General features: G+C 40.2%; 2 protein-coding genes and 4 non-coding genes across 6 annotated transcripts in view; all 6 read right to left on the bottom strand.

Annotated features, from left to right (window-relative positions):
- Positions 1-15,117, bottom strand: part of MSH4 (mutS homolog 4) — a 115,585-nt gene extending 100,468 nt beyond the window's left edge. Inside the window, exons 1-2 of the mRNA XM_075540106.1 lie at positions 14,895-15,117; positions 8,049-8,231 (exon numbers count right to left, since the gene is read on the bottom strand). Of these exons, the coding sequence (XP_075396221.1) occupies positions 8,049-8,231; positions 14,895-15,117 (406 nt within the window). The remainder of the gene's footprint in view (positions 1-8,048; positions 8,232-14,894) is intronic.
- A 2,401-nt stretch (positions 15,118-17,518) lies between these two features.
- RABGGTB (Rab geranylgeranyltransferase subunit beta) lies at positions 17,519-24,062 on the bottom strand. Its single transcript, XM_075557361.1, has 9 exons — positions 23,954-24,062; positions 23,026-23,133; positions 21,663-21,860; positions 21,115-21,220; positions 20,312-20,364; positions 20,121-20,231; positions 19,480-19,605; positions 18,525-18,674; positions 17,519-18,072 (listed from the first exon to the last, which is right to left on the bottom strand). Exons 1-9 carry the CDS (start codon positions 23,954-23,956, stop codon positions 17,932-17,934), a joined length of 996 nt encoding a protein of 331 aa, XP_075413476.1. The 5' UTR covers positions 23,957-24,062; the 3' UTR covers positions 17,519-17,931.
- LOC142438427 (small nucleolar RNA SNORD45) lies at positions 20,445-20,523 on the bottom strand. The gene has a single exon (XR_012782801.1). It is a non-coding gene; the product is annotated as a small nucleolar RNA SNORD45 (small nucleolar RNA).
- LOC142438424 (small nucleolar RNA SNORD45) lies at positions 21,464-21,543 on the bottom strand. Its single transcript, XR_012782798.1, has one exon. It is a non-coding gene; the product is annotated as a small nucleolar RNA SNORD45 (small nucleolar RNA).
- Positions 22,727-22,810, bottom strand: LOC142438426 (small nucleolar RNA SNORD45). Its single transcript, XR_012782800.1, has one exon. It is a non-coding gene; the product is annotated as a small nucleolar RNA SNORD45 (small nucleolar RNA).
- LOC142438425 (small nucleolar RNA SNORD45) lies at positions 23,285-23,363 on the bottom strand. Its single transcript, XR_012782799.1, has one exon. It is a non-coding gene; the product is annotated as a small nucleolar RNA SNORD45 (small nucleolar RNA).
- Positions 24,063-25,439: the final 1,377 nt, after the last annotated feature.

The following is a 25,439-nucleotide window of genomic DNA, read 5'->3' as shown; positions in this document are numbered from 1 at the left end:
CTACTTGAGCCCTTGGTATAAGGTCCTCTTCCCCCACCCCTTCCCCACCTTATCCCCTCCTTGATTGATTATATATTATTATTATTTCTTATCTTATACTGTCTGTTGTTTCCCATCACCCATATTTCTGTTATTTTTGGGGGTGGGGGTAATATATCCAACCTTGTGATGGGTTCCTCGCTTCTTCCTCTTTCTACCACCCCCAACCATCCCCCTACCAGCCTACCCTCATGACACTGCTACCCCCACTACTGTTCCTGAGGGGTTTATTTGTACTGAACTCCATGTGTCAAGAGCTCTTATCTGTACCAATGTGTGTTCTCTGGTCTAGCAAGATATTTAAGGTGGTACTATGTCATGGTAGTCAGGGAAGAAAACATTCATGTACTAAAAGAATGATGTGTGATTCGTTGGTGCTATACTTCACCTTGGTTGAATCATCCCTTCCTTATAACCCTTCTGCAGGGGAATAGCCAATTGTCTACAGATTGGCTCTGGGTCTCCACTCTTAAGCCCCCTCATTTGCATTGATATAATTGTTTGTTTTGGACCTTTTGATACCTGATCCTGTCTGTACAAGGCTGTAACTCTTGTAAGAGTAGAAAGCCCATCTTTCTCCCGATGCTGGTGGTTTTGAATTGCTGGCCCTGCAGTTAGCAGCCCCATGCATAACCACTACGCCACCAGGGCTCCCCCAGCTCCTAGGAGCCATTAATAAACTTGGTCTCTCTTCATTTGCCTTTTCTGGATAGTTTATATAAATGAGATAATTCATATTTGCCTATTTTATCTAGCAAAACATTCTCAAGGTTCATCCTTGTGGTTGCGTGTATGGAGCTGCAAAGGGGTAGGGAGGGGATTGTGGCAGGACAGGGACACCGTTGTCAACGTTACAAGCATAGGCAAACCTTCAATTATTCAGTGAACACTTTGGGGGCATTTCCTCTGCAGTAGGCACCAGTCTGCCCCTGGGGTACAGTGGTGAATCAAAAGTAATGTAAAAGCTCCTGCCCACATGGAGCTTACATTCTAGTAGAGAAAGCAGACTACATCAAGGTAAGCTGCAGCCATGCCAGGGAGTGAGTGATGTGTACTATGGGGAAAATGAAGCATGGTGAGAAGGGTGCTACTTTGTCCTGAGTGTAAGCTCGTACCCAAAAACCAAGAAGGCATGACCATGCTGAAAGTCTGTGAGGAGAGAAGGCGAGTCCAAGTGAATAACATGCATCAGGGCCTGAAAAGAGGAGAGAATTTAGCAAATAAAAGGAGCAGGGGAAAAGACCAGTGTGGCAGCAATTATGAACAAGATACGGGGTATTTTAAAATGTGTTGAAAGGCAATGAAACTGTAAAGCACTTCATGGCAAGGATAAATTTGGAGGACATTATGCTCCGTAAAGTTAATCAATCACAAAGGCAAAAGAAATAATGTAAAGACCATCATTATTCATTTCCAGCTAACATTATAGGCCTCACCAGAGAGAGAGAATTCCAGCCATCACATTCATTCGCTGCTTGACAGGAATGATGTTATAAATAGCCAAATGGTTCTTGACAGGAAAAAAATATGTTCCCCAGCCCTCTTATTAAAAAAAATCAAGCTGAAAGTTTCTTAGACCAAAAGAACCAGATATTGATGATCATCAGGGATTGGAAAGGAAAGGAGGTAAGGAAAAGCAATAGGCTAGAAGATAAGATAGGCGTTAACCAGGGCGAAGGGAAAGATATTATTCTACAAGGAGGGAAAGAGTAAAAACTGAGGAGACAGAGAAAGTAATTGGGATGTTTGAGACTTTTTAAAATCGTGATGGTCCAAAATGGAAACCCCTACCTAATCTACAATAAAAAGTTAAAAAAAGAAGTTAAGATACAAAAAGAGATGTGTTCAAGAGGTGGGCAAGATCAATCCATGGACCCTCCATAGCAAGCATGTGGGGTTTTGTGTGATGGGAGGCCACGGAAAAGTTATAGACACACGTCAGGTTTAAGCAAAATGTGGCTGTTTTAGAATAATGAGGTCCCTTTGGGGTATGCTCCTGGGGTGAAGGCAGTTTGGGAAGTAGGTTTAAGCTTAGATTGTTATGATCTCACAATGTGCACCTCAAATGTCAGGCGGGGAGGGAAGCAGGAAGAGATGTGGAACGTGGGTTGAATGCAGAACTGGCTTCAAAGCCAAGATGGATGGGAGGCAGAGGTGGCAGGAGGTAAGGGCAGGGCCTCACTGGTACCCTCCGCTTAAAAGGTCAAGAAGCAAGGGAATTTTACCTCTTACCCAGGGGAGGAGTTTTCTAAGGAGCTCTGATGACATCATGGGTTATGCTCTGGGCTGCAAATCACAAGAAGTTCAAAACTACCAGTCACTCCACAGGGGAAAGATGAGGTTGTCTATTCCCATAAAGGTTTACAACCTCAGAAACCCAAGGAGGCAGTTCTACTCTGTCCTGTAAGGTTGATATGAGTCAAAATTGACTCCATGGCACTGAGTTTGGTTTGGGGGCCTTCCCTTGGCTTGAGTTATTGGTCCCAATAAGCAAAAAGAAATCATGCTGCTAGATACAATAGTACAAAGCGGCCTTCTTCTTGACCCAGGGAGTTTCTACAGCCCTTCTTCCTACTTTCTTGTTAAAAATAACGAAAAATTAAAGCACCCCATCCCCCCAAAAATGCAGGATGACTGAGTACTTAGACCCTTTAGAAATGCCTTAGGTCACTCCACCAGGTTAAAAAACAAAACAAAAAAACCCATAGCAGCTACACATAGGGCTGAGGGTAGAGAAGGAATAGATACTTAAAGGAAGCCTTAGATATAAACTACGATATGTCCTCATGACCTAGTCCTGAAACAAAGAATACAGCAGCTTCACATATTTCCTCTATATACATGTGTTTATTTGTATATACTAATGGGGCCCCAGTAGCCTAGTGACAGCTGAATTCACCAGTCACACTGAGACAGATCAGTGTTTTCTGTTGGAGAGGAAACAGAAAGGCTTTCTGTTCCCATAAAGATTAACAGACTCAGAAAACCAAAGGGGCAGTTCTAGGCTGTCCTGTAGAGTCAGAATGAGCCCTGGCAGTGGGTTTAAACAGCAACGCCCAACTAGTAGTCAAGAGGCCTTTGCTTCTTAACAAACTGCTTCTCAAAGATCACTCCCTATAGAGTAGTTCTATAAGATATTTCAGGTTAATTTTACAATTTATTCTTGAGACAACACAATATTTAGTGGGCTTATGATTGAATTTGAGATGATCCAGCTTATGTTAGATAAATATTGGAACTGAGTCTTCTCATTTTGGGGATGAGTATAGAATTCTTTGTTGTGAAAAATATATATAATTAGTCAGATACAAATCTAAAGTTGCTTTAATAAGACTAAATATATACCAAAAACTGCCATTGAGTTGATTCCAACTCATAGCACGCCCCCTGTGGTTTTCTGAAACTATAACTGCTTACAGGAGTAGAAAGCCCAGTCTTTCTCCCTCAGAGCTGCTGGTGATTTCGAACTGCCATGTGGCTCGCCGTCTAGCACATAACCACTACACCATCAGGGGTCTTCCAAATATATATAGGATATATATGGAAAATAAGTAGTCAGGAGGGTAGTCTATGCCAATTAATAATTTATTATCCCTCAGCTCTGAATTTATCCTTCAATATAAACTCTGAAACAATAAATAAAATTCTTTTAAGCATTTTTATGGGGGAAGCTGAGAATGGGAAGAGAGTGTATATGGATGAATCCTTTATTTTCATATTAAGAAACCTGAAGAAAAAAGAAAGAAAAAGCCTGGCAGGCTAGGTTTCTGGGGTAGAGGAAAGCCTTCACCCTTGTGAGTTGGATGAGAGCCAATCGCATTCTCATCATTAATATTGTTCCCTACTATATCCTCCATAATAGTGCTACCTTAAGGTTACCTCTTACAAATACATGGCTGACGGCCATCTAGCTAGCAACTTTAACTTTAGAGGTAGACATGTGCTATTGCTCTCTAGGCTCTGAAGATAGTCACTCCCTTTTTACCTGCCCCGGCACTGGTGTCAGGTTACTCCCCCAATGTACTCAGGGACCATTAGGTTTAGGATACAGCCCACTGTTATATATACGGTTACCTGTAATTAGGGAGGCTAGCGCGCCCCTAGTGTTTATAAGCCTTGGTTGGAAATATATTCTCTTTCTCTGCACAGCCCTGGCTCCTGAAGTCATGGCAGTCATGCAGGTGTACCCATGCATGCCTTATCTTGTCAGATGTCTCTTTTAATTTACTCAATTACATAATCGCCCCTTGGGCTCATTCGACTGTGGGGGCTGGTACCCCACATTAAGTGAGCATGATGCTAAGCTTTCTCAATAGAATACTGAAATGGCAGAGGCCACATCGGACCTCCTCTCGGTACAAAGGAGAAGAATCCAGTTTCTCACCAATCCATGGCCTATGCCAGGAGGCAGGGGTACGACATACCTCTTTCCTCTATCTACTTATTCTGACAAGAACCATTTCTCCATGACATTCTTCTTTTCTACTGGGTTCCATAATTCATTGCAATTGATCACACAGAACTCACAAACAAAATCACAACTATGAGAGTTTATTAGGGAAGTTAACAGTTCTCCCCAAGTCAAGATCAGTAAACAGTACAGATATAGTTATTGTCCCAGAGCAACACTTCTTTTCTGCCAACAGCCAAGGCGCTCTCTGGTCCTCAGCCTCTCAACCACCCTTGGTGTCTACCTCTGTGGGCTATGAGGCCCACTCACTCCTCTGACTCACAGTCTCATAGTCTCCATGATGTAACTGTTCTTTCTCATGGTCTCTTTGCCTTGGCCTCTGACCTCAGCCTGGCTCCATGCCACAGCTTCTGATGCCTCTGGTCTACCAGATGCCTACCTGGTACTTCAGATAGGGATATTGAACATATGCCATTGGTAGCCCTTCTTGATGGTCCCAGGAGATGTCTCATTCTTACACATAGAGGAATGATTTTGAAGGAGGTGTGGTTTTGTCTTTCTGTAAACCACATCCCCAAAGAAACAAAGGGTGATGACTTGGTTCACAACTTCTAGTAAGGTGACACTCAGCATCTATCACATCGAATCCTGAGAATGCTTTACAAAATAGGATTATAACCATAGGCATAAAAAACTAGTACTTATATCACATAAAGAATTATGCCCAGAAAGTTCATATGAACTACCTGACAAGGACACTTGGGAGAATAACCTTACAGGATGATGCTCTGTACTGCATTTTCCAGCTACAAAATTGTGAGTCAGCAATGTGCATGCGATGGCATCAACTGTGCTCTGTGTCAGTTACCGCCCCAAAATGTGATATCCCTCGTCAATCTCAAAGTGCCAACGTGGCACAGTGATCACCTTCCCACCATATTCTCAATACAAACACCCTACACACTAGTCCTCCTGCCTGCACAGCTGTCCAAGTCCCTCTGCTCTTTCATCTTCTTCCAACAGGATTGTCTCCCACAATCCTCTTGATGCCACCATCCTCCTGACAAGGAGATATGCAGACACTGACACCACCATCCCCACTGCACACTCAACTGTCAGCTACCGCCTGCTCCTCATCCACACTGCTTGTTTTTCTGTTTGCACTAGAACTGCAGCCCAGCACTGATTTGGTGCAGGGACAGTGAATTATTTAGTGGGTCTCCTCTAACCAAAGTATCTGGAACTACAATCAAAAGATCTTTTGCTGAATAGATCTGGGTTAATAGATTGAGGACATTGATTGGGTTCATCAGTGAGTAATCATTAACATTGTGATGGCCATCATGCTAGGTATAAAATGAGCCATCTGAGAATTATGGGGGAAGAATCTTACTAACAGCAAGAGCGAGGGGTGAAATGTGTCCTTGGTATCCAGAGATTCCTGTGCAGTGAACTTCTTTGCTACAGAGACAGCTGTGATAGCAGAGGAGCAACAGCAGAACCAGGATTCAGAACATGAGACAGAGTGGTGGACTTCCTACCCCATAGAGCCAGGAAAAGCTGGGTGCTTTGGGGCAGGAGGCTTACTTGCGGAGTGGGGTGCTTTGGCACTCTATTTGGACTTGCTGGCCCACAGAGGTGGAACTGAATGACTTCAAGTTGAAATTTATTGTAGTTCAGTGCTTCCGGACACTTAATTCAGGGATGTGAGTTCACTGACCCATAAAACTTATGCTAAATGTCTTTGTGTTGAGTCAAGCAGTTGAAGTGGCTTACCCTTTGGGCATTGATTAACAATTCTGAAAGAACTGTATAACAAGCACTTACGGAGCAACTGTATCCTGAGCATTTCTCACCTGCCCTACAGCCTTAATAAACCCTTTAATCATCAATACTATCTCTGAGTTCTATATGGCCACTGCATCTCAGTAGCTGGAAAAGTAAACAGTGTTATAAATGACACGACATCTAGGAACCAGCCTGCTTTGCCATTCAATAGTAATTCACTAACAACTCTCTAATGTGATATAAACCCCAGCCTTGGGGACAGAACCCATGGGGAGTTTGGGGGAAGAGCCTAAATCAGTCCTTCCTTGGTATTTTCTCTCAGTCCTAAGGTGTCATAAACAGTTGTCTTATATTCTTAGTGCACTCTCCAATAATAATAGTTTAACAATTCTTTATGTGATAGTGCCTCTGTTTTATTTACCATGTGGTTTCATCTTTTGATTGGGTTGAGATGCTAAGCTCTGCCTTCAGAGAGTTTATAGTCCAGCAGAGAAATGAGAAACTAAAATAGAAATTTCAGTAAAAATCAGAGAAAAATGGGAGCACATAACACATTAACTCAGATTTACATGGGTCAAATGAGATTTTCCAAGAGTTACAGCTAAGCTTATCTATTGACATCAAATCAATCCCAGCTCAGAGCAGTGCTGCAGAAGAGGATAACTGCTCCAAGGGGTTTTCAAGGCTGTACATCATCACGGAAGCAGACCACGACATCTCTCTCCCACAGAGGAGCTGGTACAATCAAATTCAGTGGCTGAGTAATATTTAACTATTTAGCTACTACTACTTTTTCTAAGCTTATATTTGAAGACAAAATAATAGTTAAACTTATCAATCAGAGAGAGAGTTTTCTAAAGCAGAGGAAATACCACAGACAAAAGCCTGAGAGTGAGGTACCATGTTTAAGGTCCTGGAAAAAGTTCAGAATGGTTGAAACACAGATTACAAATAAGGAAGTAGCATGAGATGATCTAAGATATACTAACTAGAGAGATATTATACAGTTGCTTATTATTATTATTATTATTATTATTATTAGATATTTGAGCCTAATCTTAACAGAAACTGGGATCAAAAAAAACAAAAATAATATTATGACAAAGTGACCAAAAACCAATCAGTAAAAGTCTATTGCATTTATATATACCAGATATAAGCATTTGAGAAATATAGTATTTTAAAACACTAATAGTCACAAAAGTTATAAGGTACCACAACAATAAACTAATCTAAATGTATGAAATGTCCATATAGAGAACTATAAAACTTTATGGAAAAACACTAAACAAGACTTAAGTAAATGTAGAGCTATTGTTCACAGTAGAATGCCTCAATATTTCAAACATTCTTAGAGTAATCGATTGATTCATTCCAAGTACAATTCCATTCAATCTCAATGTATTTTTTTATCTGTGTGTGCATATGTGCGTGTGTGTAAAAGCGAGAGAGAGAGAAACTTAATGAGATACTCAGTACTCAACATGGAAAGGCAACACACAAGAAGATCAAGACTGTTTTAAAATAGAACAAGGTGACAACAGATATAATAATATTAAAAGGAGAGCTTTCTCTTTCTTGTGCTTTAATGTCTCAATAGATAAGAGAGACACTTTTAACAAATAGTACAAACTACACAGGTTCATTAACTTAGCCCCAAATTATGAATGAGTAAATTGATATATTTATCTTTCTATAACCCAGATTATCAGTTACAAGTAACTTCATATAAATCTAAACACATAATTTATACTTTAAAAAAACCTTAAGTTACAAAATACCACCTAAGTCAATCTTCTGGTACATTTACCTGAATATCCTACTTGAGGTGTCCAATTTCTATGACCTGATCTTTGAGCATTTCCAGAAGTCAGTGGAGTTTTTATTATTTGAAGATGATTAGGGTCTCGGGTAGAAGATGAGCTTGTAACAAAAGTAAAATTTGATGCAAATGTGCTTTCTGCATGAGCTCTTCTATTTCCAAAGGATGAATCTAAATTAGAAATTTAAGTGTCAATTCTTAAAGATTTAATGTTAAGTAATTAATGATGTATTAATACCTATAATTTGTTATCTTTATTTTTAATAAAACTTCATTCTTTTTAAAAATATAGCAAATTGTGATACATTTAGTATTATTGATAAATAACCTTATACTAAAATACAAAGAAAGCTTTCTATTGGACAAAGAGTAGCGACAGTGAACAGTAGAAATGATTAAGTAAAAGTACTGAACAGAAGTTTTCAAAGGTGGCTTGACAAACTAAAGTATTATGATGAAAGGTACAAAGGCCTAGGGTAAGAAAACAGGGAAGAACAGATTCGGTATTTCTCAAACTCAAAGAATTGAAGGAAAAAATTCAAGCTTTGAGTTGTTATACTGAATGATTCTAAGGATAAACACTGAACAACTTTCTCACTGAAATTATCTCCTGCCAAGAAAATTAATAGTAAAGAGTTTTAAATTAGATTCACTTTGAATCATTCCTTATCTATGTGCTTACCTATTGATATAAGATATTTATTTTATAGGTTTATTATAATAATTGAAAGACTGTATCTAAGTAGTGGGAGTATATAGATGAATATATATATATAATTTGACAAAGGATATTTGTATGGTATATATGCATATATATAATTTGCCAAAGGGTATTTGCATGGTATATTTACCTTTGCTGCAAATATAACCATCAATATGGTTGAGCATACAGAGAGAAAAATGATATAAGCTTCTTAGCCATAAACAAATACCTTGAGGGAATGAGTCACTGGTTCTAGTCTCAAGCCATAATCTCAAAAGATACCTAGCTCAACAACTGGCATAACACAGTTCACAAAGATCAAGTTCTACATTGAGTAATCAGCATGGGGGCCGCCATGCCATACCTGACCTCCTCTACTTTCCCTATTGTCCTGAGACATGGGGAAGACATGCCCCTGCCCTCTATCCTTCTTTACATTACTCTGATACCAACCGTTTTTCTCAGTATCAGTCTTAGCACTGTTCCTCTGTTCTATTTCATAGTTCCCTTGTCTCAGGCTCTGATCTCAGCCTGGCTCCTCTGCTATACCATGGTCTGTGTTACAGTCTCTGATACCTGTAGTCTCAGCCTCCACCGTTTGAGAGAGAGATCAGAAAATCCTATTTTTCTCATGGGCTGGATTTCTCTCTGCTTCTATGTTGACTTACACACAGAGGTATGAATTTGAGGTGTGATGTTTGCCTTTCAGAAGCCTATATCCCCAAGAAATCAGAAAGTGATGGGGGATAGCATGTTCCCACCCTCTAACTACTAAAATTGTAACCTAATCCTAGCTTAATCAAATCTATTAGCATAGTGGGAGAAATATGGGGCTTTCTAATTCTGTAAAGAGTTACACTCTCAGAAACTCACAGGGGGCAGTCCTATGCTGTCCTATAGGGTCTCTATGAGTTGGCATCAACTCAATGGTATTGAGTTTGCCTTTGGTTTTATTATCACCACAGCGTCCAGAATTGATAATACATCAAATAAGGAATTATGACTAGAATCGCCATGGTAATTGACTACATCTAGTACATCCTACTCTATTTGAGTAGCAGCTGCAGTCTTAAAAGCACAGTCAAAATCCAAACTCACTGCCATCTAAAATTTCCCTTATTATTATATATTCATTCAACAAAGTCAGAGAGCTGGTAATGGCATGCCAGAGAAAAAACCTATTTGCCATCTATGGTGAAGTAAAATTACTGGAATGGCTCTTTAATCCCTGTCTTTATAACTCCCACCAAATGACTGGATGGGACCATGCAAACAAGATGTGTACACTAGTAGAGGAGGTTGATCAGTTTTGTCACACCACTAAGTGTGTAAGTGAGCAATCTTAGAAGGAGGATGACAGAGAATCTCACGACTATCAAGAAGAGCCACCAGTGGAGTACATGTGAGATCGATCAGTGTCTGAAATGGTGGAGACAGCAGAGGCACCAGAGCACTCACCCCCCAAATCATGATACAAAACAGAGGAGCCACATAAAGGACATCAGGCAGGGGGCAGAGGAGCAGCATGAAGCCATGAGACAGAGCAGAGTTGTACCATCCAGACCCTGAGGCAGGTTTCCTGACTCTTTCAGAGCAAGGCAAAGCAAGATATTGCAAGGCTGAGAGGCCAAGTACAAAGAAAAGGATGCTTGCTAGCCTGGCTAAGAGGCACTGGAGAGACAGAGACGGAGAGAAATCAAACTATCAGTAACAGTTTGTACCTTACCAACTTTCCCAATAAACCCACTAATTGTGAGTGTTGTCTGAGTCGTTTAGGCTTTGCAACCAATTATCAAACCCAGCCAAGAAGTGTGTCATAGGAGAGATGGTTGGTGTCAGAATGGGGTAAAAAATGGAGGGTAAAGGTTATGTACAACCTCTGCCTTGTGACAATCGTTGCATTTTTTTCCCCTTTGTACTGTCAGAGGTTAAATGTGGCCCTACACCACTACCTTATCATCCTAGATATTTCTTCGGTACGCCACTTATTCCCAACAGACCACTCTCCTACTGCAGCCATGGAAAATGTGTGTAGTTCTCTGAACACAACATGCTATAGCTTTTCTTAAGGATGCTCTGCAGCCTTCCTTATAACTGACATTCTTTGGTTTAGTTTTTGACACAAACTCAACTTGGAGCTCCCCTGTGGGTTTTTTTTACCATTCCCCTACTTTACTTAAAGATATATCACATTCTCATCCCCAGCTCCAGCCAGTCCTGGGGCTTTGGAGCTCTGCTCAAGAGGAGTCTCTCTGGGACATGGGGGTACAGTGAATGGTGTGGCGCTTTGCCTGGGCAGGCTTACACAATAGGGTAGGCTGGGCACCTCTAAGGTTTCCTGTATGGGCTCCAATACATTTCTTCCCTTTTGATTAAAAAATATATATGTATATCAAATTTTGTAAAGACTCAGAATATAGTTATCATTCGAAGCTTATTTGTTGAGGTTTAAGTCCATGCTCAACTCTGAAACATACAAAGGGGTGTCCCCCCAAAACAGGGAAAAAGCTCTGCTGGGCAATCTTAACTCTACAAAGGAACGTACACATGTCTAATAAGACTAATGAGGCAAAACAAAGACCATAATAGTAAGAGGAGGAAATACTAAAGAATTAAAGGATAGTTATGCGTTTCATCAGTGCTATATGACATCCTAGAATTACCATCCCTTCTATGTGGTCCTTCTGTGAAGGACTGCCCAATTATCTTATTGGTGAGTTTGGGGTCTTCACTTATCCTCGCTCCTTCATGTTAATTTGATTGTTTTTTCATTTCTAATATCTCTTCCCGACACCTCAAGATCACACAGGCTGATGTGCTTCTTCCATGTGGGCTTTGTTGCTTCCCTGCTAGATGGCCACTTGTTTAACTGCAAGCCCTTAAGACCCCAAGCGCTCTATCCTTTAATAGCCTCACACCATCAGCTTTCTTCACATTTGTCTATGTACCCATTTTGTTTTCAGCGATTGAGTCTGCAAGATGAGTATTGCACAGAGCCATTTGTGCTTAGGTAAGATTTAAAAGATGGCCCAAAGTCCATCTGCTTCCTTGTTGTATTTACATACAAGGGGATACCCTCCCAAAACATAATTGTACTGGGAAGAGCACAAGTGCACCCAGTGATGTCATCTACGAAGGTTTTCTCTGATCACAGTGAATTTTTCTCATAAAAGCAGTTTTGCTCAAACCTTGCTATTTGTGATGGACAATTTAAGACAAGAATGTGCAGATATGAGATTTTGTTTCCTGCTGCACAGGAAAAATGCCGCTGAAAACTGTTGTGATGTCAATCACAGCTTACAAGGACAACACCATGGGAAAACTCAAAATGGTTTCCTCGCTTCAAAGAACATCAATGTTCCTCAATGGTTTCCTCAAATGGTTTCCTCACTTCAAAGAACATCAATGAACAAGATTGATGTAAAGCATCGTCCTAGACGTCCATAAACCTTGTGGATGGACGAAAATGTTAACTTGTAATGCATTTGGAGTTCATTCCACCAGGTCAGACTGTTAGTCAAGCTTTGTATTGAGAGGCTCTGAAAAGATTGTACAACAGTGTGCGACAAAAAAAAAATGTAATCTGTGGCAGATGGAGCAGTGGTTTTCCCACCATGACAATGCACCTGCTCACACAGTCATCTCAGTGTGCCAGTTTTTGGCAAAATACAGCATGCTTCTCTTGCCCCAAGGTCCTTACTCACCTGATCTTGTTCCATGGACTTCCTGTTTCTGTGAATGCAGAGGGGCATGAAAGGACAGCAATTTTACAGCACAGAAGAGGTGAAGGAAAAAAAATATTGATGGATGTGCTGTCATCCAAAAAGATGAGTATGACAAATGTTTCCAAGAATGGAATTGCAGATTTAACAAATGTATCAAGTGTCATGGCGAGTACTGTGAAGGTGATAAGGTGTTTTGTAAAAAAAAATTTAGTTACCTATCTTTGAAATTTTTTCCTTTTGGGGGGGAACCCCCTCATATGTTGTAGTCATCTGTTGGAATCAATTGACAGCAATTGGTAACTGCTTAGTCTGTCTTCCATACTGAATAACAATATGTTCCTTGACGACACAGGTTATTATTGCCAACTCCCAACAAAACTATGTCACTTTATATGGCTCTTTGTTCCCTTTAAAATGGATATGAAATCTACTTTGCATAATTTTTGTGAGTCTCAGAGCTACTCTATGCATAGTATGCAAAATGTAAGAGTAGATTCTCATTAAATTAGCATTTTTTAAATTATGAAAATAAGTAGATGAAAAGGCATTTCATCAAAAGAGAGATGATATTTCTGCTATAAAGGAACAAAAGTCGTGGTGGCTAGTACTGCTGAGTTGGGCTGCTAACTGCAAGGTCAGTTCAAAACCACAAGCTGCTCACAAGGGATAAACAATGAGGCTTTCTACTCTGGTAGTCAGTCTTGGAAGCCCACAGGGCAGTTCTACCCTGTCCTATAGATTCGCCATGAGTCAGAACTGACTGCATGGCAATGAGCTTGTTTTTTAAATAGAGGAACAAGATTATATTTTGTAGAGAACAAGATTATGCATGCTACTGTAGAGAAATAAGCAGTTCAGTGAGTAGAAAATAGGGTGGATATTAAAAAGTGATGGGAAATTAGGCTGTAAAATTACAAACAGATCCCACACAGCCATGGCTATCCAGCTAGTTTGCTGGTAACCACTAGCGTTTTTTAGCTCCTATAGGCCTACTGATTACAAAGCCACTGATTCAGTTTAAGTATCACAGGGCACATTCAATAAGATTTGTATCTTACATACTACTCTGGTGCCATGGTAAATAACCTTGGAGAAGGAAAACAGGAATTTGATACAACTTAGATGCTAAATATTAGATGTTAAATATTGATGGTCTGATATAGAACAGATAGAAAGGGGTGCAAGAACAAAAGCAACAAAAACAACGGGAAATGGGGGTGTGGGGTAAGGAATGAATGCCAGTTCTCTAGAAGGTAGGAGAAAAACAAGGGAGTCCAAGAGTGTTCAAGATTAGTCAAAAACACTAACTACTGGAGGTAAGGCCAAATGAGATGGAAATAACCCAGATTTGGCATTTGCTGTGTAACCACTGGGTTTCAACCCTGTGATATAATGGTAATGATTTTGCCATGGGAGAGTGACAGAAAAAAGAGCTGATAAAATTTACATTTTAATACTAAATTTATGCCAATTATTCACCTCAATAGATGACATGTTCAACTTGATCTGTTCTCAAACTCCTCTAGAAGGGACTTGGTGGCTTCAGTTCAGCAGTCAAGAGGCTCACTTTTCTTAAGTCATTTTATTGGGGGCTCGTACAACTCTTATCACAACCCATGCATCCATCGTGTCAAACACATTTGTACATGTGTTGTCATCATTCACAAAACATTTTTCTACTTGAGCCCTTGGTATCAGCTCATTTTCCCTCCCTCCCCCACCTTCCCTCCTTCATTAACCCTTGATAATTTATAAATTATTTTGTCCTATCTTACACGTCCATTGTCTCCCTTCATCCACTTTTCTGTTGTCCGTCCCCCAGGGAGGGGATTCTATGTAGATCCTTGTGATCGGTTCCCTCCTTGCACCCTCCTGGCATGGCTACTCATTACTTGTCCTGAGGGGTTTAATCTGTCCTGGAATCCGTGTGTCGAGAGCTCCTATCTGTAGCAGTGTACGTGCTCAGGGCTAGCGGATTTGTGAGGTAGAATTGGGGTCACGATGGGGAGAGGAGGCACTAAAGAACTAGAGGAAAGCTGTGTGCTTCATTGTTTCGCTGCACCCTGCCTGGCTCGTCTCTTCCTTGTGACCCTGCTGTAAGGGGATGTCCAGTTGAGGCTCACTATTCTAACCGCATGAACCAATTCTGTCATTTGTCATGGCCTTCTGGGGAAACACTTGGGAAGTTCTACCCAGTTCGGTTGTTAGGGTTTTCTGGCATGCGGCCGGAGGGAAGGTTTCCCGGATGTAACTCCCTCCCTTCTTCAAACGCAGCCATTCCTCACAGCCCTGTCATGGAACCAACTGGAGGGGCGAAGCCTTGCCCCCAGCCAGGCCACCAGGGCACTTTCGGGGGTAGCCTCACCACCCCGAACCTGCGGCCCGCCCGCCCGCTCCGCTCCTTGCCTGCCGGCGGCCGGGAACCAGGCTGCGTGCTGCTGCTGCTCCTGTCGCCGGCGCCGCCGCCGGACGTGGCGGCCGGGGAGCGCGTGGGGCCGGCCTGCGCCGACGGGCTGCTCTCCAGAGCTTCCTGGAGTCCGAAATTGTAGCGGGGACCCCGTGGCCACGTCTCTACTGAAGAGGGAGAAGCCACCGGCACAGGTGAGGCGGACACCCCAGGTCTCATCATCTTCCTCAGTCTCCACAGCCCCAGGGCTTCCGGCCGTCCCCTCTCGCAGCCCCGGGGGAAATGAAGAAGGCGGGCGAGCGAGGAGGCGCGCAGGCGCAGAGCGCAGGCGCACAGAAACCTGCCCTTCCCTAGGTGCATGCTCTGCTCAAGCCCCCGCTGCAGGAGGGCTGCCCGTTCCTTGAATTCACCAACCGTAACCATCAAGATTTGGAAATGCCTACATAGAACCTCTCCGCCACCAGGCTTCCCTCTTAAACCTATAGTGGCCTTAATTTCTCAGGGTTCAGTAATGAATACCCCACTATTCTCAGCGCCCTATTTTCTTAAATATTTCATTAAATCCCACAATACACTAGCTTCTTACGTGTAGCCATTGGTCAATCCGTACCAAATGCCTTCAAAAGAAAAACAGTTGTCAATAACATTCATGGCTCAACGACGCAGGCTGCTTCCAGAGTAATTTCTCAGAAAACCCTATGTAGACTGACATAGAATCCACTAGATGTCAGTCTATAGGCCAAAAAGAAAACAGCCCTATAGGGCAGTGGCACTGCCTCTTTGGATTTCCAAGACTTCAAAAATCTAGGGAAGCAATCTCATCTTTCTCCAGGGGAATGACAGGTGGGCTCTAACCACTGACCTTGGGGTTAGCAGCTGACCTCATACCAACAGTAGGATGTTAGGTGCTGTTGAGTCAATTTTGACTATTACATTGGACTAATTGGAAAATCAGCAGTTACAAACCACCAGTCACTTCAAAGGAGTCTGGTCCCATGTATTTGCAGTCTCAAACCCACAGGGGCAGTTCTCAACCTTCATAAGGCCACTACCCTTTAATACAGCTCATGTTGTAGTGACCCCCCCCCAACCATAAAATTATTTCCATTAATTCCTAACTGTAATTAATGTTGCTGCTGGGAATCTGGTGACCCCTGTGAAAAGGTCCTTCGACCCCCAGGTTGAGAATCGTCAATTTGTTAGCAGTGACAGTAACATAGTGCCCCAACCCTACATTCAGGAGACAAGCTAACCAACAAGCACAGTACCTATATAAGTGCTTGTTTTTACTATCTGTAGTACTTAATTCCCTGATGGTGTAGTAGTTGCATATTAGGCAGTAACTGCATGTTCAGCAGTTTGAAACCCACTGCTCTGATGGAGAAAGACTAGGCATTCTACTCCCCTAGTTAAAGACTCAGTTGGCAGTGTTTTGTGTGGACAAACAGGGTACAAGTGAACCCATGTGTGATTGAATACTCAATCCTTGCTATATACAAAACTGTAACACAAAGGAAATAGCTTCTTCAACTGTTAGAATCATTTTCATACACAAATTAACTTAGTTTTAAGAACATTAGCAGGGCTTTACTAAATAGTAATCCTTGAGAAGTTTAATTCTGTGCCACATATAAGCAGTACTCAATACAGTGGGTTACAAATTGGGATATCAGGTCATACCAAACCCCCCAGCTGGCTCCTTGGGATAATGAGGATGTCTACTCCTAGAGAAATCCTATGTATCAAGTAATTCCAAGGTCAAGTGGAAATCAATTTACTCAAGGTGGTGATTTTGGTACCCCAAGTCAGCATTACCAACACCTTAGGGATGATGAGAATGAAAAGTACTCCAAATATTGTAGCTATACAGACTCAGTACACAAAATGGGTAAATATTTTGCTGTACAACAAAATCTGTTAACTAGAACTTAATAGAAATCACTTGTCCAGATCTCACAAGTTTTATACTTTTGACGGGGCGCTGTTGCAATTGATGATAAATGTTTTCCTGGACCCACCTTAGCTTTAAGTTTACATTTTTTACTATTAAAAACACTATTAAATTTACCCAACTGTTTAGTCTCAGTCAGCTAAGAACAGCACATTTACTCATCGGTAGAACTCATGCCAATGATAATACCTCAAACTAACCAGTTGCCAATCAATGGCTAATTTGGGAGATGGAGGAATAGGACTAGCCTTCTGGGTCTGATCAAACACTTTCAGCTAGTTAAATCAAGATTATCCTAACGACTTAGTTTGGTGTTATGCTGAGTCATCACCAATCCTTAAAATTAAAAAATGCATTAGAGTAAATATTTGACAATACATTTAATTACTAGCAAACAATGTACCCAATCAGACTTAAATTGCCAATTACCAATATTTCTGTCAAAAGATTTCCTCTTATTGGGTGAGGTAAGTCAAAATTTCCTTGGATAAATAGTGGACATTTTGACGAAACATTAAAAAGCCACTGGCTAAGTACAGTTCACATTACAATCCATAAAATGTCATTCACCTATTTTGTGACCAATTCAGAAGTAACCACCACTACACATCAAAATCTTTAAAGTATTTCCAAATTACTTTTGGAAACTTAAATAATTCACTCCAACAACCATTTAATAGCGTGCAACTTTTAATAATTCACTGGAGTCATTGTTAACAGGCAACATTCATAACACAAACCAGTGTATGCAGTACATGGAAGGAACACATTAAGAATCAGACACTCAAAAGTGCTTTAAGCTCTTAAAATTGTTCACTATTAGATTTACAAGAAAATACTACAAAATAAAAATTCAATCTCTAATGATTAATGTTGGCAGAACTTAAAGCGAATTCTACTCAGAACAGTGCTTCAGCAAACAAGAGTTAAATATAAGATAAAAGATCTGTATTTTACAGTAATTACATAATTAAATACATATATAAAATATTAACAAATGACATACATTTTTAAAGTCTGATGATCACTCAAATAACAAATGCGAAATGGCCAATGTATACTGACAATCTTTGCCATTAATGACTCTAGCTCACTAGTTCAGGCTGAACATTCATCCTCCGAAGAACTTCTTCAGGCATACAAAAAACGGGATTAACGGGCTTAATCTGTTCGTCCCCCAAAAGTGATAGTCCAGCAATTCCAAATAATGTGTGAAAAGGATCAACCTATTTTTAAAAAAGGAAAGCCGTTTATATACACTAGCAGAAAATGGTAACATCCTTACTACTGACTGGTAAATGCCATTGTTGCCTGTATGATCTATTTTAGGCATCCCCAATAAGCTAATTCCCATTACAGCATTAATTACAGTAATGAAACTGATCCACCAGAAAGACAATGACTATGAATATACCTAGCCATGCCTGGCCCACTATTTTTTTTAAACCTTGGTGTAAAATTTTACTGAAATGTGCAAGTCATTGTTCCAATTGACCAAGTCCACCCCCTCAACTGACTTTAATGAGATTGCCTCCAGTCTCCTCACAATTTATGTTCATGCTTCAACCATTTCCAACATAAGCAAAAGAAATGCTTAGAAAGTAAGCCATGTTTAAATCTAGACATGTCTAAACGCTAATACAAAAATTATGACATGCATGAATATTCCTGTACTTACCATATCTCCTGGTCTGTCTGCAAATCCCCCCGTTTCCTCATCTTGACATGCTAAAATGAAACTACGCAGCTTCTCTCTGTCAATCCAATGAAGCCTTCCGATGATCTTCAGGGAAGCCAACACCCACCAGGAGTAGCAGACATCTGGTAACTAAGAAAAGACATGAGTCGTCGCAATTTTTGTTCTCTCCATGTTTACATTCTTATCATTGTGAGGAACATTTTTTCAAGTGAATTCCCTCAAAAGAAATGTTCAGGTAAGCTTGCAATGCTAAAATCTATTAATTGTTAAAATTAAAGATGACCACGAAAGTATATTCAACCACAATCCTATAAATACAGTCTCTATAAAAATATGACTAAATGGCATTTGGGGTTTTGATACTGTGCACAAGTACAAAGAATTTAAGGATTGCTTGAATGGGTCAGTATGGCAACATCCACTGCATTGTTTGTTTTTACATTTGCTGTGTGCTTTTCTAAGCACTCCTTGACTATGTTTGTAATTATTACTGAAGTACTTTTCATGAATGAAACTGATTTACTGGGATCAATACTCAAATTAGTACATATCGAAACTAGCGCATGTCCAGAGAGGTAGACTGCACTGTGAATTTCTAGGTAAGAAAACATTTGGATACTGGTCTCATTAAATGGGTAAGTCAGCATAAATGATAGGAGGAAAATGTAAACAGTTTTTGTAGTAGTCAAAACGCCATGTCCCTAAACCCAGTTAATATTACAGGAAGTCAAAAGCAGCATGCACACATCTCTAAGTGCTTCTTAAACAGAAGTCTGGTTTAACAAATTATTTTAGCTTAGATGCTCTATACTTTTACGAAGACAATCTTAGATTAAAAAATGATTTAAGCTTTAATTTTAAATACACAGGGCAAGGAATGTTATTCAAGTCCATAAGGTTATTAGAACATAGCTTATCTTATAACAAACAATACCTTCTCTGGCCTTCCATTGAGTCCACCTGATGGCAACTGCCGTTCACAAAGCCACCAACCAAGTAAGTCAGAGTTTACTTGATGCAACTGACTAGTAATAGCAAGGAATCCTGTGCAACAATAGATCTAAAATTACAGACATAAAGTATACAGGTATAAACTCAATTTTTCACCATTAAAATCCCACTATTTTTTATTTTAGTAATTAAACATGTAAAATTTGATGATCTCACACCACCTAGCTGCTTAAACAGTATGGGTTAGGCATTGGGCTTGCTAACCTAAAGGTTGGCAATTCAAAGCCACTAGCAGCTAGAAAGGAGAAAGATACAAAAACCAGAGCAGCTCTACCCTTCTTATAGCATCTTGACTCGAGTGGAAATCCCACCTAGGTTTTAATTTTACTTATGTTAATTTTGGGCCTAAATTCTTGAACATAGCTGTTATTTCACAGGTTCAAATTCTGCTCCTTAACTCAATTGTTCACGCTGTTTCATTTCTCTAGCACATCAAGAAAACAGGTGCTATTTACTAGCTTAGATAGCAGAGACCTGTTTCTCATGTTCGCCTGGCCAGAAAATTCCACTAAGAGGGGCAAGTTTCTAAGAGAAACTATTATTTTAATTTGTATTAGTAATTACCTGTCCGGCGTGAGATTCAGACCCTGGTCTGCAACCAAATCCACCATCAAAGTTCATACATGACAAAACAAATTCTATTGCCTTTTCCATATTAATAGCATCCAGCTTCCCCTACAAACAGAAAAGAGATCCATTAAAGTCCACCACACTCACCCATATTTAAACACCACAGTATAAGATTGGGAACTTACCAATAAAGCCAAGGTTGCCACCGCACAGAACGAAAATCTTGTGTCAATTTCTCCTAAAAGGATCAAATCAAAGTAAAGCTCATATTATATTCAGTCACCTTAACTAAAACTTCATTTAAGATTCAGGTATTTTTAGGTCTCAGAGTAACTCTAGAGCTAAAATAGTAATAATCAAGTTTGATTTCAGAATACATGCCAACTCATCATAGACCCAAAAAACCCAAACACAGCAGCTTCTGATCTAAGTAAAATACCAAAATCTGTACAATTACTGATTATCCTATTGTTTTTTCAATTGCTCCAGATTAATTATTTCATGAGAAAAGCCAAATGATCTAATATCTAGACAATGGATTTGTCACCAACAGAGCATACTAATTTAAGTTACATCAGAACTACCGTCTAGTGAAGTTTGTCATTAAACTTACCCTATTTTATAAAAGTAGATTTTTCACATCCCATGAAGCAGCTGGTCTCTCCGGCCTGTACCATGACAGCCCCTAAAGCAGCGATTATCTACATTTATCAAGTAAAATTGTACTCCCTCCCTCCAATGAAATATTCAGCGAGTTTGTAAAGTTTTTCAATTCCAGTATCCTTAAAAAAAAAAACTTCACAAAGCCACCAAAATATTGGGACTAAAACTTCACCTACCTTATCTTTTAGACTGGCCCCCTCTGTTCCAGTGTTCCTGATGCTGATATAACTACCACAGTGCATGCTGGAACTTCCAGCAGACCTGTTAGTTCCCATGAGACCAGCTGCTTAGTGGGACCTGAAAAGATGAAAAACTTAAAAATTACCCCAAATGTCTCCAGCAAAAGAACCATCATCTTTCTGTAGACTCTGAACATATTCCACAACTTTATTTACATCAATAGCGTTAATGCTATCATACAGAGTAAGAATCTGCAACAAAACAGTACACATTAAAGTTATTCTCTTCACAACAGTTAAACCTGTCCTGCTGATCTGGCTCAACTACCTTTTAAGTGCATACAAACTAAATTATCTCAAACACGAATACTTTCTACAATGCAACTTGAAAAGCATTTGCTTTCTATAGCTAATTTAAAATCTTAAATTCCAAGATATCAAACTTTTTAAGCATCGAACGCCACCTAGTAATTTTTATAGATTGAGATAACATCCAAGGTCTCAGTGTAATTCTAGAGCTTGATGATACACATCAACTTTAGATTCAGTTAATACATGCCATGACATCATTGACCTTGTAAGTTTTAAGCTTCATTTGGAAATATTAATCTGACTTTTTATTCCCAATACCTAGTTAAGAATCCCCCACTTTCAGGTCAGAGCACACTAGATTCAAGACTGACATTTAATTTACCTGAACAGCACTAAGAGTATACAAAAGATGTGGGTCATGTCCAATACTAGCACTTATTCCACCAGATTCATGTTGACATGACTTAATAAACTTTAGTATTTCTTCTCTGTTCATGCGATGGAGTTGTCCCATGAGATCCATTACCGTCAGACCCCAATAGATGCCACTCATTCTTAAGTATTCAGACATACAGTACTCCTAAAATACACAATTAAATTTATTAAAAGCAAAGTATGTTACCATATTGTCAAACCTATTTCTATGATACGAACAGTGAAGTTGCAGCTGAAATTTAGCTATCAATTTCAAACGCTTCAGAATATATAAATTAGCTGAGCTTGTGCGCTGATGTCTAACATTTCGTGCAGCTGTTTTATACTCAAAGCCAAAAGTAAAATAAAAAACGAATGTCATATTTAACAGATGCCATGCTTGTTTTAATCTGTACTTGGTACATAACTTATTACCTGTTAGTCAATTACATACCTCCCACCTGGAAACCAAAATGACTAAAGCTTTCAGCACAAGTGTTATGAAAAACTCTAACTAAGGAGACATGAAAATCTCTAGAAATTCTTGCCAATTAACAATGTATCCCATTATAAAGGTCTCAATCAGGCAAGTTTCTTGGCCCCAAAATGAGAGTTTAAATAGGCTAAGTGAGCGTGAATAAAATTTAGGAGAATGTCAAGGCTTGCCTCTTTAATCATCCAGTGGGTTTGGGGGAACCCCCATGGCCACCCTTTGCTCCATGAACTGTGCTACTGTGGACAATTAACTATAAAGGTGAAGGCTATACCCTAAAGACTTAAGCCTGGAACTTCAATAAATTCTCCCTAGGATGCTAAGTCAATTGTTAGCATGGCTGGTTACTCACTGCCATTAAGTTGATACCAACTCAAATAGGACATTGCTTTTTATTTGTGCAAAGAACAATTCTTTACAGTAGAGAGCCTTTTCCCATGGTAGTGATGAAGGGACCCAGTATAGGTTAGGCAAAAATACTTCTCAGCATGAATTTTTCTGTTTTCAGAGAAAACCGCTTTTAGTCTCCTGGTAACTTTAAGGTCTCAGTGTAATTCTAGAGCTAAGTGTTATTCACACATCAGCAGAAAATTCAGATAATACATGCCAACACATCATTGACCTTAAAAGTATTTCCTTAACTACCAAAATAGCCAGGGGAGAACCAAGGCGAATCCTCTACAGAGCCTCAGTCTTAGCTATCCAATGTCATGTACTTCTTTTTGAAACCCTGAGAACGTATGTCTTAAGTAAACAGTTTAGGAAACTTTAGGTATAATACTAGTTATCTATACAATATAGCCCACTTTTTTGAAAAATACAGTAAATTAATACATACATAATCATCTTTCTTTGAGCCATAGGACACTATGTAATCTGCATGTTTCTCCAGCAACAGAGTATTCGGTGCATCTGACTTGATAACAACATCCTTTTGTGGTGTGCCCTTTCAAAATATATAACAAAACATTATCTCATAAGCGTCCATCTTCTCCAGTTCTTCTCCAGAGTATCTACTTACACCTTTTTTGCGTGGCAAATAGTGTCAATAGAAACCCTAAAGCACTTTAGTCCCATTTAAGTCAAGATTTATCATCCAGGTCTCAGAGTAATTCTAGAGCTAAAGAAGCAATAATCAACTTTAGATTCAGAATACATGCCAACTCATCATTGACCAAGAAAATTACTAATCTGTATCTGCGTTTCTCCTATCTTTTACTGCCCTCTTAATTCACCTCACAAAGTTTTAGACGTACTTCCAAGCATGTTCTCTGCAGCACCAAAGCTTCCCTCTTCAACCTAGTCTTCCCTGCGTTTTAAAAGGCAAGCGGGCACTGCACATGTTGCTCTACTCGTTTCCATTTAACATCTACATCGTGGTGATTAGATGCACGGAAAAACACCGAGCCGACTGCATCGTAGATTTCCTGAAAACCATTAAAATTGTATACCAGAACCTTAACAGAATCGAGTGATTTCAGTAGTCTTTTTAGCTTTAAAGAATTAAGAAATCGGCTGCTCGATCCTTCAAGGGCCGCTCTACCAAGAAAACATGAAATAAAATAGGAAACTGGGCCCGCGCGGCCAGCCGGAAACGCTGAGCAATACTCCCACAGCCAAGCCTCACGCAATCTCCAAGGGCAAGCCTATGTTTTAGCCCAGCTATTGTCCGAAACTTAATAAACAGCCCTATGGCGGCTGAACGGCCCGACGTTACCTCCACGGCCTCCCTCAAACGCAGAGCTCACACGCACAACCGCACTCACCATGTCCGAAAAGGGAAAGAGAGAGCCTGGGTAATTTCCGGGGAGACTTAAACGCCGCGCGCCTGCGCACAAGCGCACATCAGGCCCCCTCCACGCCCTTGCTTAGCTGACCACACTGTTGCCTGAAGGACAACTAATTCCATTGCAACTGTAGGACCCCACAGGCTGCTCATAGGTGCCCTCGCTGCCTGTGCCCAAGTCGGTGACGCCCACTGCTGGAGAGTTGGTCCCGACGCAGTGAGCCAATGAGAGACTGTAGAACCGCGGTTCTCAACCTGTGGGTCGCGACCCCTTTGAGGGTTGAAGGATTTTCATAGGCGTTGCCTAAGACCATCGGAAAACACATAAGTATTTCCCCATATATAATTGCATATTGTTTCGTGATTAATCACTGCTTTATGTTTAATTATGCTCAACTTGTAACAATGAAAATCCATCCTGCATATCAAATATTTGCATTGCAATTCATAACAGTAGCAACATTAAAGTTATGTAGCAACAAAAATAAATTTATGGCTGGCTGTCACCACAACCTGAGGAACTGGATTAAAGGGTGGAGGCATTAGAAGGCTGAGAAGCACTGCGGTAGCACTAACAGATCCCCCGGGTTTCAGAGGCAAGGAATCTTTTAGGGACAGCAACATCCCATTCATTCCTTCTACAAAGTGGCTGGAGGTTTCAAATGCCTTTTGATTAGCACCCCAATGCTGGAGAGCACCTTGACTTTACCAACAGAATCCAATAGATCCTGAGTTGCCTGGACTGTGAAGTTTTACTCTCACTTGTGGGGTCGGTTGCTCTGAGTCAGAATTGGCTTGATAGTGAATTTGCATGGTTGGTTTGGGGGTTTCTTTAGACTATAAAAATGAGCAACTGGTGGGTTTAAACTGAAAACCTGTATTTAGCAGCCCAATCCCTAACTCACAGGGACACCAGGAGCCTTTCACCTATCGCCAACAAAGATAACCACACATTCACTGCCGTGGAGTCAATTCTGGTAACCCACCATGCCACCAGAGCTTTTTTGATATATCACAATATTTTCTAAAATGATGTATCACCTCCAATTTTCTAAAATGTCTTAAAAATAATTTTTAAACATATCTTAAGCTCTTTGAACTCGAGAGATCTGAAATGACCAGTAATTAATATAGCAGCAGTGTCACGTAGTGTTCAATAAGTACGTTTGGATTTCCTTTCTTTTGTTCATTTTCAAATCCAGTTCCTTCTCCTGACTGGTCTTAAAAGGTCTATATGAGACAAAAACACTACTATTTGTAATCTATCCCATGGCAATGACTTCCATGGGTAATAGTTAGCCAGGTATGGCTTTGGGTTTGTTTTGTCAGTTACTTGCAACATTTATGAAGCTATGTTTTAAGTTTGTCTTGCAAACAGCAGATGAGTGATTTTATGACACTCTTTGTCATGTAACCTCAGCCCATTTACATGTCTGTGTTGTGGCTATTTATTTAGACTTCTTTGT

The sequence above is a fragment of the Tenrec ecaudatus genome, chromosome 1 (assembly GCF_050624435.1).
Source record: "Tenrec ecaudatus isolate mTenEca1 chromosome 1, mTenEca1.hap1, whole genome shotgun sequence".
NCBI lineage: Eukaryota > Metazoa > Chordata > Mammalia > Afrosoricida > Tenrecidae > Tenrec > Tenrec ecaudatus.
Note: the sequence above shows the minus strand (reverse complement) of the source record. Positions and strands in the feature narration are given on the sequence as shown.